We start from the raw sequence: 19907 nt of genomic DNA on the forward strand, positions 1-19907 counted from the left end.
AAATATGGTAGTATGGTAATGTTTTGCAAGTGGGGGACTCTCACAAAACATAAAATCAGCAAAAATGAAGGGCAGTACCAAGGCAAGGGAGTACTACTCTGATGTTTAAATACTGTACAGTATTTTTTTTAAATGTTGCAGTAATGACAATACCATAATGATAATGTCACAATGTCAGCCATGTTTTTTTTGACGTCAAAGAATACACAAATTAGTCAGTCCACTGGAGCCTTCAGTCCATAACAGCCACCTCCGGTGCTGGGAGAGTGGAACGGCTAACATAGAACCTTCTATGTTCCTCCCTTTGTATGCTTCTATGATTATACAATCTCAGAATCCCATCATGCATTGCAACGTAAATATGGCAGTGCACATAGCCTGCAAGTGCATTCGCAATCGCATCATATCAATCATTATAAACATTTCAAACCACATTATATGTTTGATCAATATAATCTGACCTTCAGTGCATCCCTATGATATAATCTGTCCTCCAGTGCATCAGCTGTGAAGTTTAAGGTAAGATTTATTTTAATTACAGAGCACATTAAAGAACTCACGCTGGGAGATCTGTCAGTACAGGAGAAACTCCGGTGCGAAAAGGTTAAATATTGAACATTTCACTTCTGAAGATATGGATTTAACCACTGGAGTTATATGGATTACTTTATGTTGCCTTGACAAGCTTTTTGGACCTACAAAGTTCTGAACATCATTCACTTGCATTGAATGCACCTACAGAGCTGAAATATTCTTCTAAAAATCTTTGTGTTCCTCAGAAGAAAGAAAGACATACACATCGGCTTGAGGGTGAGTAAATGATGATAGCATTTTCATTTTTGGGGGAACTATCCCTATTAGGGAATAAGTATATTCATGGAGATACACAAATCAAAATGTATGAGAATTCAACATTTTCCGCTTTTCTCATTACACACCCTGACACATTAGTGCTTCACAACTGATCTAAAAATAGAGGGCATGTCTCAATGGGCCTCTTCAAACCAACTGGCTGTACTCATTAAGTTAACATGCTGAAAGATGCCTCGTCTGTGGTTGAAATAGGGAATGAAAGAGCATCCAAACATTTCGCAATGATTATAAAGTGTGAATTGAATGGGCAGAGTCATACGTGCAAGGCTGTATGTGATCTAAAAGGTCGTGAATTGGATGCATTTAAAGAATGAAAGGCTTTGAGTCTGGATTCTGCTTTTCACTTCCCTCTATCTCCGAGCACATCATGTCTCTGTTCTCTCATTGAAGCTAGTTTCCTAGTTCCTCATGTAGCCTGGAGGCAATAGTCATGGCTCCCATACTAACTTTGACTGCCAGTATATCTCCTCGCTCTCCATGTGCTTTCCTTTGAACATGACGGAATAAATCAGTCTCTGACGTTTCGTGTCGATCCCTTAATGTCATTAGCCTGCAGGCATAGGCAGAATCATGAAGATGTTAGCACTAAAGCTACAGTGGGGGTCCAAAAGTCTTAGATCACAGTCGAAATCTGGATTTCTTTCATTTAAATCTGAATATAAATAAAGTTTTAGGATCTTGAACATTTTAAACAAAATTACATTTTTAAGATTCTGACCCATTTCTAGGTCATTAATCAATGTAAGCTAATATGTGACACTGACCATGTTAACTTATACTAAATATCAGATTTTCTTGCTTGGAAGCAAACAAGATGCTCTGGAACATTCTCAGATCATACTGGAATAACATGGTCAAATGTTGTCATTACAACAAAAGGGGGACATAACAAATAGAATGAAATTCATGTATATTTTGTGTACTCTTTCACTCAAATTGTATTAAATTAAAAAAAAATGCAAGATATAAAACATTTCACTAGCAGTCTCAGACCTTTGAGTGCACTTTGTTACTCCACTGACTTTCTCCGTCACCAGATGCTGTTGTGTTTGTACCGGTACATACAAGTGCAAGTCTGTGATTCTCCTGTTAAGAAAATACTTCTGTTTTAAACTAAAATGAAAAGAAACAAATAAGAAAAAAAAAATTGCATAAAGAAAATTAAGCCTATTACATTGTCATATCATTTTTATGACTGTTATGGACATTTTACCTCACGATTGTCGTTACTGACAACGCAAAAGAAGATTATGATATCCTCATTACTGTAGAGTGATAATTACATATTATTAAAATTGTAAAGCATTTATACATCATAGTAATGCTCCCTTGGTACTGCCTTTCATTTTCAATCTTTCTTTTTTTTTAAAAACATTGTTCAACAGTTTGGTTGAAGAAATGGGTTAGAGTGACCATGCCTTGGCACACAAAGACACTTTTGTCTTGTCTTTGAGTGAAAGGAAAGGCTTTGGTCCTACATCATACCCTCTGGAAACTTCCGCAGCCCCTGTAATCTTCAGAGCGGCCAGATTTGACCGAACTCAGTGCCACTGAACAGCTCGTTGCTCTGCAGTCGCATGCTGTGAGGCTTCATTCCAAAAGAAGACAAGTCTCTTAAATTTGAGGGATAAAGTCCTCTTGTGCAAGGCGTAGCCTGTAGATACATTCCCTAAACAATGATATCATTTGTGACAAGTGATATGCCAAGCCACACCCTAAAATTGTTGCTTATCTCAAGAAAGACTGAGGCTTATTGATTCTGATTGGAAAATGCATTCTGCTTTAAATGTCACGTTCTTGTTTTATTGCTGTACCGTTTTTGTGGTGGGTGATGTTCAGAACCTGCTTTTTTTGATGTGGCACACATTTTATTTATCTGTTTTTGCATCTTCTGTGTTTTCACACGATTGCATCATTCTTTTTTTCCTCCGTTATGGTGTGTCTGTGAGTGTTTGGGGTGAGTTTAAACTAAATGTCAATTTCCACAACGTGGTGTAAGTGCAACAGTCAAACTATTTAATAAAGTGAATCAAAGCCTGAGATATGTCACGTCGCATTCTTTCATGGGACGTGTTCATGGGGTTCTTGGAATTAATTTCCTCATATATCCTTATTTATCTTTAAATACATAGAGAGAAAAAAATCATCTTTAGGGTAGAACATATTAGGTAGGACAGTTAGACAGATCTTTAACCATTTATCCTTTAAGTCGACAATGTGTGTTCATTTAAACACCGTAAACTTCTTTCCTTAATCAAGCTAAGATCATAAACTTATTGGCACATGTAGATTTTTGCCAATTACTCCAATTCAGTGTTGCCAATTACTTCCCAGCGTCTCCAATGTGCGCAAGTGTTGTGTGCATGCCTGTTTACGTTTTGACATCAAAAGTAGAGAATAATCTGATGATTTCAAATCTAATGTAAACAAGGTTTTAAAGCGTGGTCTGATTTTTTCAAAGCTAATTTTTGGTAGTCATCAGTGTATTGGTGTGCATGAAAACACATGTTCTGTTTGTTCATGGCCTTGGGTAATTGTAAACTTTAAATGGAATTTATTTGTGATAATAGCCATGATGCTAGAAACGAACATCAAGAGTTTCACTGAAAATGACTTCCCCAAAACCCTAAATTTCAGGTTGTTTCCCACCAAAACCTATAGTATGCCTTTTAGACACTGCAGGCCCATGGGTTTGTGGGGCCTTGGGCAAAATCATGAAAATGGGCTCCCCTTTGTGAAAATGGTCATAACTTTAAAACATCCTAGAACCTCTGCAAATTTGAGGAGTAGATGTTTTTAATAGAAAGCACTAAAAAAGAAGCACTGTACTGTATAGCTAGGTCGATGACAAATAACGTTTCCAATAGCTTTTTTTCCCCCAACATTAAGATTTTAGGTTAAAACGTACATTCATGCATAAGGGAATATTTTAGGTGCTGTGACAAGTCACCATTTTATCGCCTTATTTTGATCACCTTTCAAACTTTTTCTAGAAGTACAAATAAACCAGTGTCTCAATTAATAGGTCATGGAAACGGCAGGTATGATAATTACTGGGTAACATTTTACAATAAGGTTTGCATTAGTATCAATAACAATTTATAATACAGTTTTTCAGCATTTATTAATCTTGACTAATATCAATTTATAAAAATACAATTGTTTATTGTTTGTTCATGTCAGTTCATATTATATTAACCAAAGTTAACTTATAAGGCTAGTAGGCTATATGTAGAAATTAACTTTAACTAAAATAAGAAAATGCTGTTTAAAATAGTTTTAATAGTATAGGCCACTGCCGACAATGCTTGAAATTCCATTTCAACTACTGGAATAACTAGTAACTGTATATTTTTAGAACAAAATCAATGAAAACAAAAAGTTTTGCATTATGAATAAATTATGCAGATTAGTGTGCACTGGTTGGTTTTAGTTGCCAATTTTTTATATAGTGCTGTTATTTTATGTGTTGTAACTATCAGTGTTTGTCTTTTAGTGTTTATTCAGAGCTCATTCTTTCCTTAATATGTTGTTTTAACATCATTGTGATTTGTGTGTTAATTACGAGGTCCACGCACGTTGCATGCTCTCCTGTGTGTGTGTGTGTGTGTGTGTCGCGCGCGCGATAGAAACGGTATGACTTTTTAAAATTATTTTAAAATAAGTCATAAATGTTTTCTTAATCTCATGATTTGTTCATTTGCATGTGTTCGCGCCTTCGCAGGGCCCCCCCAGGCACGTCGGGGCCCTAGGTGATCACCTGTTTCACTTGAAGGACGGGTCAGCCCTGTCTTTAGAAGACTTGGAATAACACTTACATGGACTATTCTTATGACTTTTGGGTCCTTTTTTAAGCTTTAGAATCCCTACAAAGTGTAATTGTGCCCTAAAGAATGTACACCGTATTTGCATGTACCATTTTGAAAGAGCCATTGAGAATGAAAACTACTGGCATATTTAAAATGGCAAGCCATTACAACGGCAATCCGTTTCCTGTCTTTAGATGATTCATGTTATTCCTTTACGGGGAGTTTAAAATTAGTTGGTCATGGTAACGGGAAGGCTGTGTTTTTAAAGGGAAGTGTGTTATATTCTTACTGTAAGGGTTACTGTGCATTGCGCTGTTGTTGGTGCACTTTTTGCTGTCTGCATCTCTAGGCAGCACCCTTCATCCTGTAGTGCTCATCACCCACCAATGCCTGCATGCCAATACAGGAAGACTGTTTTAGTCTCAGCAGCTCAGACAGGAAGGGACTTCATGTTGTGGGGCCTCGATGCAAAAACTGTTTTGCATTGAACAGCGTGGCAGCAAGAGTTAGTTGACAAATTAATGAGGTCAAGGCATGAACTCTGTGGCATGAATTATCTAGTTTGCAAGTGTACCGCATGCACTGCACCACTTGATAAAGTGTGCAAATAAGGTGGGAGGATAGAACCAGTTTGAATTTACTATTACACACAGAGACTGACACAGGAGCTGTCTCGAAAAAATGAGGTACCGCTTTTGAAGACTTAAAGTCAAAATGAAACCAAAATTGGCCCCATTTACTATCTTAATACACATTCCTGGTCCTGTTGTGCACAATTCATTTGTGCACATCATTGCAAAGAAGTAAATGTTTGTTTTCAGTATCAGTCATAAAAATGCAAAAACTTGTTCCACCTCTAAAATTACTTTTTTTATTGCAGCATGAGCAGGCACAAAAAGATTATATCTGTTTAGGCATTGTTTTTTACTATTGTTGCTAATGCAGCATTTCTAAAAGTTTGCCAAGAGCGCAGTAATTTATTGCTGGTTGAAGAAAATGTAATAAAAGGTTAGCAAATAACAATAGATTTGGAAAAGGACCATTTACAGCCTGATCTTATGAAAACTATGTGGCGGTGGCACCATTTTTGCAAAATGATAACACATGGTTCATTACAGATATCATGTCAGTTCTGAGGTGGATTGTCCACTGTGTGATGCTAAAAGCAAATGTATTGTTCTCCCAAACAGATAAGGGTTTTAAGGTCTATTGCATTTAAATCCACAAAACCTACCTACCTTAAGCATAATCGTTAGTAGGGCTTAAGGATTAACCAAAATAAAATCAAAAATGGTTATGGCCCAGTGCGATTTTCAAACCGCGACGGATGCGATTTGAATTAAAGAAATACTCAACACGCTGCCCACTGTGCTGTGCCTATGTGCACTGCTGTTATTGTCTGTAGTGTGTGGTGCTTTTTTAAAAACAACAGGATCATTGTATTACACATGTGGTGTCGGAGTGGTTCTGTGCTCCATACACACAAACTCTTATCTATCTGGTACCCTGAGTGACAGATGTTAGGTGTGCTATCGTGATCTGAGCGCAGTATTTAAAGTGCCCTAGATTTACTTTAATTGTACATTTGTGTAATTTCACATACCTCTAGGTTTGGCTGCTACAATTTACTAATACACATTTAACATAATCCCACGAGAGCTGTTGACAGTGCCAACCGGCGTCCATCCCTCTAAACTCAAACAGTCCGTGTAAGCCTACTAGAGACCCCACGACAACTTTGCCCTCGGAATGCTCAAATCTGGTGCTTCTATACAAAAATTTGTAAAACAGAATTACACAACAGAAGATGATCTAAAAAACAAACTCCGTCCCAAACTCCAATAAATTCATCCACTTAATTGTCTGAAAGGTGTGTTCCTCCACGAAACAAGCTCCAGCCGCTAGCGGAACAGCACAAAAAACGTGCCGTTCAGTTCTTCGGGCAGTCAAACTCACTCCAATGTCCTGCAAAAAATATTCAACAAAACCAACTCCAGCCAACAGGAGTCATAAGCACCCAAAACTAGCAGATTCATCCACAAGCTGTCCCAAAGAATTTATATTGCATGAAACAAGCTCCAGCAGAACAAGCACAAAAAGAACTGAAAAAGGCACCAGCTTCCTCAGCAGGTCGAGTGTATGTTTAATGAGTCGGTCCCCTAGGTGGCAACATGAAAATCACCAAATGGCTTACTCCAATGTTTTTATAAGGACAGTGCTTGCTGTGGGCATGTAAATTCTCTACGTCCATCCTTAGTATCTATTCTCAGTTTGGCCAGAAACATCAGAGCAAAATGATCTTTCCTTGATGTAAGTTTTTCTTGCATTCCTTGAATCGATCACGTTTCTCTCTTGTCGATGAACAAGAAAATTATTATGTTCTTCCAAGAAAGCTTTCCTTTTCATCAGATGATCTCAGAAATTTGGCCAAAATTGATCGGCCTGTCTGAAAATTGATTTCTTTCGGTTCACCGTCCGAATTGAGTCCAGGGCTTCTGGCTTGCCACTGCGGGGAATCAGCTTGAGCACATAAGTGTCTTTTAATGTCTCCAGAGCCCGAGGAATTTACATTTTTTGACATTTTGTCTTCCTAGAACAGAATCGGTGTGTATCGAATCTTACCGGTTTATGACACAAACAGCATTAAAACTAGCAAAGTGCGCAGAGCTCGCTGCTGACACATCTGCTCCTTGCACGGCGCCACGTGACTCCCTACTACTAAATTCTTGTTGTATACTCGTTTTCATTCAGAAAGATGTCACATTATGAATGCTGTGTCATATTGACCTTATAGCTCTTCTGTTTTAGAGTAGATAACGAGTTGCAGCTACATTGCAACTAGCATTTCTGTTGTCACTTCTTCTAATGGAGAATGGAAGTACTTCAGGTGCATTTGTTTTCTGATTATTTACCCTGGAGAAATTCTCCCTAACTGCTATTTTATCCCCATAAGAAATATTTGAGAGAGCAGTTTTTTTGGGGCCGTGGTGATGGAAACTAATGTGTCATTTATTTTAATTTCAAGCTCAGTTCAAAAACTGCCTCTCCCTCAAATTTCTCATAGTGGAAAGAGTATAGTAACTAAGTTTCACGTTGGTCATCACCATGAAAGTGAATTTTTTTTTTTTTTTACTTCTCATTTCTGCTTTTGGGTGTTCTCAAACTGTGTGTGGTGTGATTTTGGCTATGGTCTTTTAGTCATATTTCTTTATTTGTGGAACAGCGCCACTTCATTTACCCTGCTTTATTGATTTAGAGTGACTTATGAAACATACTTTGATGGACTTTAAAGTATTTGAAAGATGTCTATTACTGTCCATAAAGCTTCTGGGGTATATTTAACTTTGGTATAGTGGCAAGATGTTTTTAGGACGTGACTGTAGTTTGTAGCTTTTCCAAGTGCAGAACTTTCGTTTTAAGTAAGCTTAATGCCCTCAGTTCACAGTGAATATTAAACAGGCTTTTTGCAAACCCTGCTCAGCCCTTTTGCCTGTCTGAGGCATCGGAAAATCTACAGCCGCCACTTCCCCTTTGAAAGTGTGTGTGTGTGTGTGCATGTGTTAACTGTATTTGCTACTACTCTCAAAACTGACATGCATGGTAGGACTAAATTAGAGTAATTGCCTTTCTGATTTAAATATTCTCTAAATGAGTCTTATAGCAACCCTGTATTTAGCATTGCAATTTGTTTTTAAACATTTGAATGCTTGCATTTGAAAATTGCATCGTTGCTCTTCATGTTTTTAATGTAGAGCACAATTTGAGGTTAAATACACCAGTGATAATTTTTGCTTTTTATCAATAGGTATTTGGCCAATTCTGGCTGCAGCTGCACGCAGCACGCTGAGGTCTGATGTTACTGATTGAATCGGGCCGACTGTGAGAGGACCATTACCCTCAGCCATGTCTAACTTTGAGGTAACACATACACTACCGGTCAAAAGTTTTGATACACTTACTCATTCTTTATTACAATTTGTTTTTTACATTTTAGTATAATAGCATCAAAGTCATCAAAACTATGGAATAACATAAATGGAACTATGGGAATTATGTTGTGACAAAACTGTGTTATATTTTAGCATCTTCAAAATAGTCACATTTTGCCTAGAATTTGTAGACATGAACTCTTGACATTTTCACAACCAACTTCTTGAGGTATCACCCTGGGATGCTTTTTAAACAGTATTGAAGGAGTTCCCATCTATGGTGGGCACTTATTGGCTGCTTTTCTTTATTATTTGGTCCAAGTCATCAATTTCAAAAACTTTTTTTTTTAATCACATTTTAGTTTTATAATGAAATAAATTAATATGTTTGCACAATTATATTTTTGTCTACAAAACAAATTTCAAGCATTACGTGTAATTAAGCATACGCCTTAAAATCATGAAAACTTTTGACTAGTAGTGCAAGTCTTTAAATTGCTCAACATGTTGGCTTCAGGATGTGTGTTAGGGCTGGGTGATGTTTTGATGATATTTTCATGATGACGTTGCTGGTGATATCAAGTGATGCAACTTGGTAATTATTGCAATTAATTTTATGTGGCCAATACCTTTTTTTTATGTGTCAGTAAGGTTCGGTCACGTTCACGCTTGCACAGTGAAATTCAGCAGGTGAAATATAGTCATCTCAATGGGAAGCCTGATTTCGTGTGGGGTTCAAGTTTGGTAAAGTTTGCCACAAATTTGCAGCGTTAAACAAAAGCAAGTTACTCTGTGTGAGCAGTCCTTCTGACAGCAAATGGGGTTTCACACGGACTTGCAACCTTATAAGCATTACAACAGAGATGGTTTAATAGCGTCTCTAACTTAAGGCTGAAGTATGTAACTTTTTCTGTGTAAAATTTCTTCTATGCCAGCTTAACTTGCAGACAACTATCAGCCACTTACAGGTTAATTTTCTAAAAAACTGTAAACACCGTTTCTATTGCACTATGAAAATTGCTCTGTTTGTTTTGAGCAAACAGAAATGACATACTTCAGCTTCAAGAGTTGCCTCAAATAATGGAATCTGATTCTCAATCGGAGTCGATTATATAGATCAAGGCTTTTTCCTAAAAAACTGTATCATTGTTTTTACCCATCCCCCTCTCTAGACAACCTGGCCTCCGGGCACTGAGTGTGTGGCCAGGTACAACTTCCCTGGATCGACAGACCAGGACTTGCCTTTGTGCAAAGGAGATGTCCTAACCATTATTGGAGTAACCAAGGTAAAATAGCAGCACTCTTGAAACTGCTTGTCCAATCAGATAAGAGGACCAGAACAAACTTGCATAATTTAAATAATCATTAATATCTATTTTAGTTGGCAAAACAAGTCGTATGAAAGGAATAGTTTACCCAAACATAGTTAATCATTTGCTCACTCTCATGCCATCCCAGATGTGTATGACTTTATTTCTTCTGCAGAACACATAAAGATTTTTAGAATAATATCTCATCTCTGTAGGTCTATACAATGCAAGTCAAAAGGTCCAAAACTTTGAAGCTCAAAAAGCACATAAAAGTAGCATAATAGTGGTCCATACAACTCCAATGGTTAAATTAATGTATTCAAAAGCAATATGACAGGGGTGGGTGAGAAACAGATCAATATTTAATTCCTTTTTTACCATAAATCTCCACTTTAAATGGCTCTCCTAAGCACTATTCTCTCTTTAGAGTTCTTTTGTTTTCGGCATCTCTCATTCTTCACGCTTATCACCACTTACAGGGCAGGGAGGAGAATTTATAGTAAAAAAGGACTTGAATATTGCTCTATTTCTCACCCACACATATCATAACACTTCTGAAGATATGGATTTAACCACAAGAGTTGTATGGATTACTTTTATGCTGCCTTTATGTGCTTTTTCAAAGTTGCTTCAAAGTTTTGGATCCTGTTGACTTGCATTGTATGGACCTACAGAGATGAAATATTCTTCTAAAAATCTTAGTTTGTATTCAAGAGAAGATAGAAAGTAATTCATATCTGGGATGGCATGTGGGTGAGTAAATGATGAGAAAATGTCATTTTTGAGTGAACCATCCTTTTAAAGCATCTGGTTGTAGTTTTCAGACACGTATGCATTCTAGAGGGTTAAAGCTAATGTAAAAATTTTAATTGTCGTAAATGAAGTGCTGATTCCTTTTCCAGGACCCAAACTGGTACAAAGCGAAAAACTCAGTAGGGCGAGAAGGTACCATTCCAGCAAACTACGTTCAGAAACGAGAAGGTGTGAAGTCATGTGCTAAACTGAGTCTTATGCCGTAAGTAAACTTTTCATTTGAATGTGTGGGACATTATGTACCAAATTATTAGTTGATTTTGTCTTCTCATGTGATATCAAATGATACAAACCTTATAGGGCTATATTTAGCATGTATCACTGATATCGTCAGAGATCACCTTGTATATCTGTTGTAATACACAAATGTCTTCCTGCTCTCTGGTTCAACACAATGTCCAACAAGCTCATTTGAATCGGCCTTTTAGAGGCTAGAGCTGTTTAATATAGGAGGAGAAATAAGAGTTATACAAATGGCAGCACTCAGATAAATAAGGCCAATGGAAAAAGTCCATCTCCCTGTGTTTTGATATGCAAAAGCCAGAGACATGCATCATGATTATGGCTCTGTTGTAAGAGAGCACATGATATTCTTCAATTACTGCCTGCTTTTAGAGAGAACTATGGATGTAATGACGTAGATATCTCAACTGATGCCGGATCGCTGTTTTGTTTAGCATGGCAAGACGACATTTATGTCTGTATCATTTACGCCAAGCAAAGCGCTGGTCTTGCCACCTCAATTAAATCCTTAATTTGATGTATGGGATTTTTAATTCTGCTTTCAACTTTGTGTAATAGGAGGATCGATTTAGCTGTAGATGCATTTGGGTTCAGCAGATTCTGACGGTAGTGGTAATGTTTTGCTATGGCTTTGGTTTATTTTTGATTCTTTATATGTATATGTGGGGGTAATTGGGAGATACAAATTGGATGTTTGTCATGCCAGGGAAGCCACAGAAGTGCCAGGCAAGGTCAGTGCTCTTTTTGGAAGCCTGTAATTTAGCTTCATTTTTCTATATTCAACACTGTGTCTGAATCGGTGGTGGACACTTACATGGATGGTATTGTGCATTTGAGTAAGCATGTGTACAGCAGTGTTGGAAGTTTTTTCATTAAAGGGTTATTTCACCCAAAACATTTACTCACCCTCATGTTGTTCCAAACTCATGCCTGTTTGACTTTCTTCTGGAGAAATTTTGAAGAATGTTGGCACTGATTTTCCCCATGCAGTTAAAGTGAATGGTGACTGGGGTTGCACTATCAATCATAAATAATCAAGATAACAAATGCAGCTTCCACAATTAACTAATAAAGAAGTGTCAATTACAGCTGTCTATGTAGGTCTACCCATGTTGCTTCAAAATTGTCTATTTAATGTGCGTTTTTGCAGAGGTTCAGCATTATAACAATCACAAATAAGTCCGTTGCTCACTAGTTTTGATTTACTGATGTTTAAAACCGCAATGAAGTAATTTAGAAACACAGTTCTCAGCTTGTTTTGAATGTGTAGCAACATAAAGAATATGTCATGCAGTTTTGGGTGTAATCTAATTACAAAGCAATTAGTTACTGTAATCGAATTACCTTTCAGTCAGTAAAGTTAGTGTAATGCATAACTTTTTTAATTATTGTAATCTGATTACAGTTGGTGACTATTCATTAATTGAATCATCTTTAAATACTTCATAGTGTTATGCTTATTTCTAATATGTTACTTATGTAGAATACATTAATTATGGCCCCGTAACGAGTCATTGTGAAGGCGCCTAACATTTATTTTTGTATTCCAAGGTTTGAAACAAAATGAGTGTGAGTAATGACAGAATTTTCATTTTGGGGTGAAATATCCCTTTTATAAGAAGGGAAATTCCTCATGTAACAACTATACTACAAACTTAAAAGTATTTGATCATGTCTCTTAAGCATACACATGACAAACACATCTTTATATGTGGTCATGCAGATGGTTCCATGGAAAGATCACGCGCGAGCAGGCAGAGCGTCTGCTCTATCCCCCAGAGACGGGCCTCTTCCTCGTGCGCGAGAGCACCAACTACCCCGGCGACTACACGCTGTGTGTCAGCTGTGACGGAAAGGTGGAGCATTACCGCATCATCTACCACAAGGGCAAACTGTCCATCGATGAAGAGGAGTTCTTTGAAAACCTCATGCAGCTCATGGAGGTGAGGTTCTACTTTTTCACCTGCTATAGAACATAGAATGCTAAGTCTATGGTGTTTTTTAGGCATAGGACATCATGCATAGTTTATTTTCATAAACAACATGTCTAATTAAAGGTATAGTTCACTCAAAAATGAAAATTCTCTTATCATGCCATCTCAAACAAAGATTTTAAGAAGAATATATCAGCTCTGTAGGTCCTTACAATGCAATTGAATCATGAACAGAACTTTGAAGCTCCAAAAATCACAAAGCCACATAAAAGTAATCCATAAGACTCCAGTGGTTAAATCCATGTCTTCAGAATCGATACTATAAGTGTGGGTGAGAAACGGATCAATATTTAAGTCGTTTTTTACCATAAATCTTTAGATTTATAATATAAAAGGACTTAAATATTGATTCACTTGCATTGTATGGACCTACAAAGCTGAGATATTGTTCTAGAAGTCTTTGTGGTCAGCAGAAGAAAGAAAGTCATACACATCTGGGATGGTATGAGGATGAGTAAATTATGAGAATATTTTCCTTTTAAGTTGAACTAACCCTTTAAGGTCTTATGACGATTGGTAAATGTTCAGTTTATTTTAATGCAAATGGTTACCACTGATATATTAGCCAATTAATCAGGCAATATTTGGACTTTATATTGAGATTAATCACAACCGGACCAAAAACTGTTTCCGCTTGGCTGATTAAAAGCGTTTGAATCTTCTTTTCTCACTTTCCAATTTATTTTTGTGAATTTTCATTAACTATTATATAAAATAAGTGTCTATTTATTCAGCCTCATTTTGTTCCAATCTAAACCCGTGTGACTTTCTTTATTCTGTTGATTGCAAAATGATGTTGGGCAGAATGACATCAGTATTCACTCATTATGACATACAGTTGCTCACAAAAGTGAGTACACCCCTCACATTTTTGTAAATATTTGATTATATCTTGTGACTATACTGAAGAAATGACAGTTTGCTACAATGTAATGTAGTGAGTGTACAGCTTGTATAACAGTGTAAATTTGCTGTCCCCTCAAAATAACGCAACACACAGTCATTAATGTCTAAACCGCTGGCAACAAAAGTGAGTACACCCCTAAGTGAAAATGTCCAAATTGGGCCCAAAGTGTCAATATTTTGTTTGGCCACCATTATTTTCCAGCACTGCTTTAACCCTCTTGGGCATGGAGTTCACCAGAGCTTCACAGGTTGCCACTGGAGTCCTCTTCAACTCCTCCATGACGACATCACGGAGCTGGTGGATGTTAGAGACCTTGTGCTCCACCACCTTCCATTTGAGGATGCCCTACAGATGCTCAATAAGGTTTAGGTCTGGAGACATGCTTGGCCAGTCCATCACCTTCACCCTCAGCTTCCTTAGCAAGGCAGTGGTCGTCTTGGAGGTGTGTTTGGGTTCGTTATCATGCTGGAATACTGCCCTGTGGCCCAGTCTCCAAAGGGAGGGGATTATGGTCTGCTTCAGTATGTCACAGTATATGTGGCATTCATGGTTCCCTCAATGAACTGGTAGCTCCCCAGTCCTGGCAGCACTCATGCAGCTCCAGACCATGACACTCCCACCACCATGCTTGACTGTAGGTAAAACTCCCTTGTCTTTGTACTCCTCACCTGGTTTCCACCACACACGCTTGACACCATCTGAACCAAATACGTTTATCTTGGTCTCATCAGACCACAGGACATGGTTCCAGTAATCCATGTCCTTAGTCTGCTTGTCTTCAGCAAACTGTTTGCAGGCTTTCTTGTGCATCATCAGCCATGCAGACCAATTTGATGCAGTGTGCAGCACATGGTCTGAGCACTGACAGGCTGACCCCCCACCCCTCCAACCTCTGCAGCAATGCTGGCAGCACTCATACGTCTATTTCCCCAAAACAACCTCTGGATATGATGCTGAGCACGTGCACTCAACTTTAGTCGACCATGGCGAGGCCTGTTCTGAGTGGAACCTGTCCTGTTAAACCGCTGTATGGTCTTGGCCACCGGGCTGCAGCTCAGTCTCAGGGTCTTGGCAATCTTCTTATAGCCTTTATGTAGAGCAACAATTGTTTTTTTCAGATCCTCAGAGTTCTTTGCCATGAGGTGCCATGTTGAACTTCCAGTGACCAGTATGAGGGATTGTGAGAGCGATGACACCAAATTTAACACACCTGCTCCTCATTCACACCTGAGACCTTGTATCACTAACGAGTCACATGACATCAGGGAGGGAAAATGGCTATTTGGGCCCAATTTGGACATTTTCACTTAGGGGTGTACTCACTTTTGTTGCCAGCAGTTTAGACATTAATGGCTGTGTGTTGAGTTATTTTGAGGGGACAGCAAATTTACACTGTTATACAAGCTGTACACTCACTACTTTACATTGTAGCAAAGTGTAATTTCTTCAGTGTTGTCACATGAAAAGATATAATCAAATATTTACAAAAATGTGAGGGGTGTACTCACTTTTGTGAGATACTGTAACATCTAACATTTCCACAGAAGAAAGAATATATATATATTACTTTTATTCACCAAAGTGGGATTCAATTGATCACAATGTATAGTCAGGACATTAATAACATGACAACTTCTTAAACTACTTCAAAAAGTTCTCATCAAAAAAATCCTCCACGTTCAGTAATGGCAGCTTTGCAGATCCTTGTCATTCTAGCTGCCAGTTTGTCAAGACTAGATTTGATAAAAATTGCTTTTTTTTAAAATAGTGATGGTGCTGTTTTTTACATCAGTAATGTCATGGCTATACTTTATCAGTTGAATGCCACTTTGGTGAATTAAAAGTACAAATTTACTTTCGAAACCGCAAAATCTGTACATTATTCCAAACTTTTGGCCACCAGTGTAGATATAAAACATATATGCTATATTCGGCTCAAGAACACCTAAAGTTAGTCCAGTGTGTCATGAAACTGTCCAGCTCCTTCCTGTTGCAGAGTTCTTTAACTGCCTTCGTCAACATTTTCAAATTGATCACCACACACCGATTTAAAAATAGACACAACAGGAAGTCAGTCCACATCAGACGCAATGGCCACTGGAGATGGAGCATGCATTCACGATAGACTCCAGGAAACAATTTCATACACGCACACCTTGTGCTCCAGGGTCAAAAGTTCAGTCCAGGCTTGTTGAAGGAAGTTTTAATGGAACCTGTGTTTGTTTGTGTTAGTCTGAGCTGGTGACTTCGTTTGGTTGTCACGCTAACAGTGTCTGGCCCTGTTGAGATAAACTAGTTGATATGTCTATGCTCTGAGAACGTATTTGGACACATAAGCCACACTTACAAAATGTAACCAAATAGCAAACCAGGTGGCATTTATTTAAAAAATAATATAACAATTACACACTTTCTAAGCAAATCAGAAAGGCGTTTGTTGAGTTTTTTTATTATAATCCAATAGAATTACTGTTCAAGATTAAAACAAGGATTCTTTGTGGTTTTCAAACACCTGTGATTAATCTACAAGGACAGCTGTGTGAGCTTGAGGGAAACTGATTTCATATATTCACTAAAATGATCTTGGTTAATTACTCCAAAAAGTGAAATTGGTTCCATGAAAAAGTTTAGCATAATTTGTTTGCAGATACCACATTGCATGATATGTTCTTATACTAAATCAGTGTCATGTTTAAAATACGTTTTGAGGCTGCTGGATACCAGGGTACATGACTTAAGGATTCATATACCATTGTGTTTACATGGTACCATGGAAAAACTGTGTTTTTGGACAATGGTGTTGCCATGGTATTCTTTGAAATATCTTATAGTACCATATCTTAAAGTATCATGATACCATGGTGCTTTTTTTTATTGTTTGGAAATAAGTCCAAAGTATTTGTGATTCTTCATAATGTAATAACAGTAAAAGGAAAGGGTTAAGAAAGGGCCAACATGCATGGATATAAGATGTAAATGACTGTGTACTTAGTATATTTTGACATCGTTTTTTATGACAATATCTGTTGGCTTTATTGGTTCAATCAAATTCATTCTAGCAAGTAAGTCAACTGGCAGCCATCTTTGGAACTCTCTCAGGAGGCTATTTCCAGTCATGAAAGTGCAGCTCCTATCTACTTGAATGGAGAAAGACCAATATCTCAAAAATGGTTGGTCAATATTACGATCAATGAACATATTTCAAATCAGCAATAAAATCTGACAGTACTGGAATAATACATTTTGATTCTTTACCTCATATTACGCCAAAAAAAAACAAATTCCCGGCTTGTATAGCTAATGTGCAAATGCGTTCTACAGTTGATTGACAGGTAATGTCTGTATCTAAAAGGTGATTGGCTTTTTTAACGGTAAGGTGGGTCTTCCTTTCTACATCCGTTGACTGTTGGGCACTAGAGCTAGAGAAACCCTGTAATCCTGGTATTGCCTATAACTTTAAGATCAGCAAGTTATTTTAATGCACTAAAATCGCCTTAACAAGTATAATGATTCCATCTTGTGGCTAGAGGTCTGCAACCCATTTGGGGCTAGAGAAACTGCAATGAGCTGTGGGCCAGTAAAGTCGTACAGAGCTCCTAACCCAACCCTTAACCTTACTCTAACCATGGCTAAAAGTGCTGCCCCCTTCTGGAGCTTTCCCGCCCTCTTTTGGAGTTTCCGCCCCCATTTGGAAACTGCAGGGTTTCGGGACCGTTTCGGGTCAGTTTTTTCAAATATGACCTCAGGTCAGGTTCATGTTTTTGTCGTTTTTGTCATTTTTACTCTGTTTTTCCATTATTTTCCTGTGGAAGCATGTGCTGGATGGACATCTTTGTCTGTTGCACTGCCTCTCTTTGTTTTTTCAGCATCTCATGCAGTACCGGCACATGTTTTTAGACACCGTGTCAAGATAAAAAGAAATTCAAGTTTCAAAAATGCATACCACGAGACACCTGTGTTCTGTTTCATTAGTTGTGCTGCGTCTAGCTATTTATTGCACTGTGCAGGTGTCTCAAAGATTAAACGTTTGAAGTTTAAGCTGCAAAGTGTTGACTGACACATTGTTCCAGATTGGCCTGTACAAAGCTACGTTTCGGTGCTTGATAAATGATAAGCCAGTGTTGGTTTCCCTTCTGCGCTGGTGTGCTTAGTTGTATGTGTATGTTTACTGTTAAAATACTGTTACGAATGTTGCCTATGATGCATACAATACATAAAATGCAGCCTATTGTTACTGTATTTGCCTGGAGAAGAAATTTATAATGGGGAGTAAGCGAGCTCGGGCTTAAAATCTGACAGTAGCTGTAGAGTTGGTTCACACAGTCTCTGGAAGGGTTCGGGTTACATTTTAAGGCCTGTGCAGACCTCTACTTGTGGCTATACTTTTTTGTGTATTTTTTAGTTTACAGACTGGCCACATTCACTTAAATTGTAAATGTCTTACTGTAACTGCAATTGTGGGTTTGTTTTAATAAACTAGGGACAAGTCTAATTTGTTTTTTAGTGGTTATCAATTGAGTCTATTGATTTTAACTTGTATTGATCAGCTCTAACTCTAAGGTTATGGGTTGATAACTGTTCGGATCTCGTTAGTCTAGTTTGGGGTCTGGATGTCACTTTGGCTTTAGTGATCAGAGGAAACATGGTTACTAAAGTCTCTCTTCACCATTTCTATAACGGACTCAATTACGGAATTCCACACATTCTTTAGTATAATTTTGGCTCCAGTCTTCTCCCTCTCTTGCTCTCTCCCACCCTTAAAGTCACAGCTGAACAGTTGTGCTCTTTCCATAGAAGTGGATAAGTATTAAACAGTCTACAATAAGTCATTATCCTCAGCCAGCCATTAAATTACAGCAGCAGATATGCTCCCCACAATCCACTCAATAAAATTCTTCTGAAAACAAGGGGTGACTATAGGAAACGTACTGACTTTGTATGTTGAACACTACCTATATTGTCAGTCCACTATCATATATCCATTAGTGTTAGCTTTTACTCGCTTGGATGCACATTACAGCTCTGGCTTGTCTGTAATGGCTCATTATAATCATTAGATTAGTGCCCCTGACAGGCCACTGCAGCCGCATTTGATTGACTAACTAATTTGCCATCTCACTGATACTTTTATCTGAAGCGAATTATTATAGTACTCTTAATTAACCTTGGCCTGTTGTGTCTTGCTTAAGGCCACACTTGTGATATTTAATGAATTGTTTCTTGCAGGGTTTGAACCTAGAACCTTTTGCTTAACAGTCCAGATATTTAACCTTGGCTAAAGGACCATCACCAATGAAGCTTTATGAAAGAGTTGTTCGTAACGTGACTTAACGGTTTAAACAGGGTTATGAAAGAATTGTTCTGTTCACTGCCTGTTAATTCTGTGGTGTCCATCCCTTATAACAAAATACTGTTGCATCACCACAGTACAGTGATGGGAATACCATTTGCATACCATGCAGGCCCAGACAGAATCTGCTGACTTTTTTTGCATTTTCTGTGCTGATTTTGAGGGAAAATCTGCTGAATTCTGGGGAAGGGATTTAAATATAGTAAAATATGTTAAATTAAGCTTAAAAGCACAAAACTTTATTGATAACTGAAAGCATTGTGAAATTAGCCAAATATTTAATAAACAAACATGCAGTGGATTAGGGAATGCGTAGAACTTTTATGAATGACAGATGCCTCAATTCTGGCCCTGTTTTCATGGTACTAGCCACCGTTAAACATTATACGGTTGCCACACTTGAGAAGCAGCTTGGAGAAAGATCAATTTACACTTACCTATTTGTTCCAAGAGCAAAAGAAAAAAAAAAATCCACTTTTACATTTGAATGACTTTCAGGGTCTAATGACTTAGAAGAGGACAAAAATAGAGTGCGGTGGATTAAGCAGCAGCTGTAATCAAAACCCCCTCACAGCTGTAGTAATTAATTTTTTAAAACTAATTCCAGGGAAATATAACACAAAGCATAGTGTTATAAATGTACACTCAATATTTAAAAAAAAAAAAAAATCATATAAAA

At 37.7% G+C, this 19907-nt stretch overlaps 1 protein-coding gene across 2 annotated transcripts in view; it reads left to right on the plus strand.

The window, feature by feature from the left end:
• The window catches only part of LOC127638593 (tyrosine-protein kinase CSK-like), a 32243-nt gene that overhangs the window by 5277 nt on the left and 7059 nt on the right, over positions 1-19907 (plus strand). For both annotated transcript variants that reach the window (XM_052120173.1, XM_052120174.1), the window contains exons 2-5: positions 8488-8600; positions 9784-9897; positions 10824-10936; positions 12701-12920. In XM_052120173.1, coding sequence (XP_051976133.1) covers positions 8586-8600; positions 9784-9897; positions 10824-10936; positions 12701-12920 — 462 coding nt within the window. In that variant the 5' untranslated portion in view covers positions 8488-8585. The remainder of the gene's footprint in view (positions 1-8487; positions 8601-9783; positions 9898-10823; positions 10937-12700; positions 12921-19907) is intronic.

The sequence above is a fragment of the Xyrauchen texanus genome, chromosome 46 (genome assembly GCF_025860055.1).
Source record: "Xyrauchen texanus isolate HMW12.3.18 chromosome 46, RBS_HiC_50CHRs, whole genome shotgun sequence".
Classification (NCBI taxonomy): Eukaryota; Metazoa; Chordata; class Actinopteri; order Cypriniformes; family Catostomidae; genus Xyrauchen; species Xyrauchen texanus.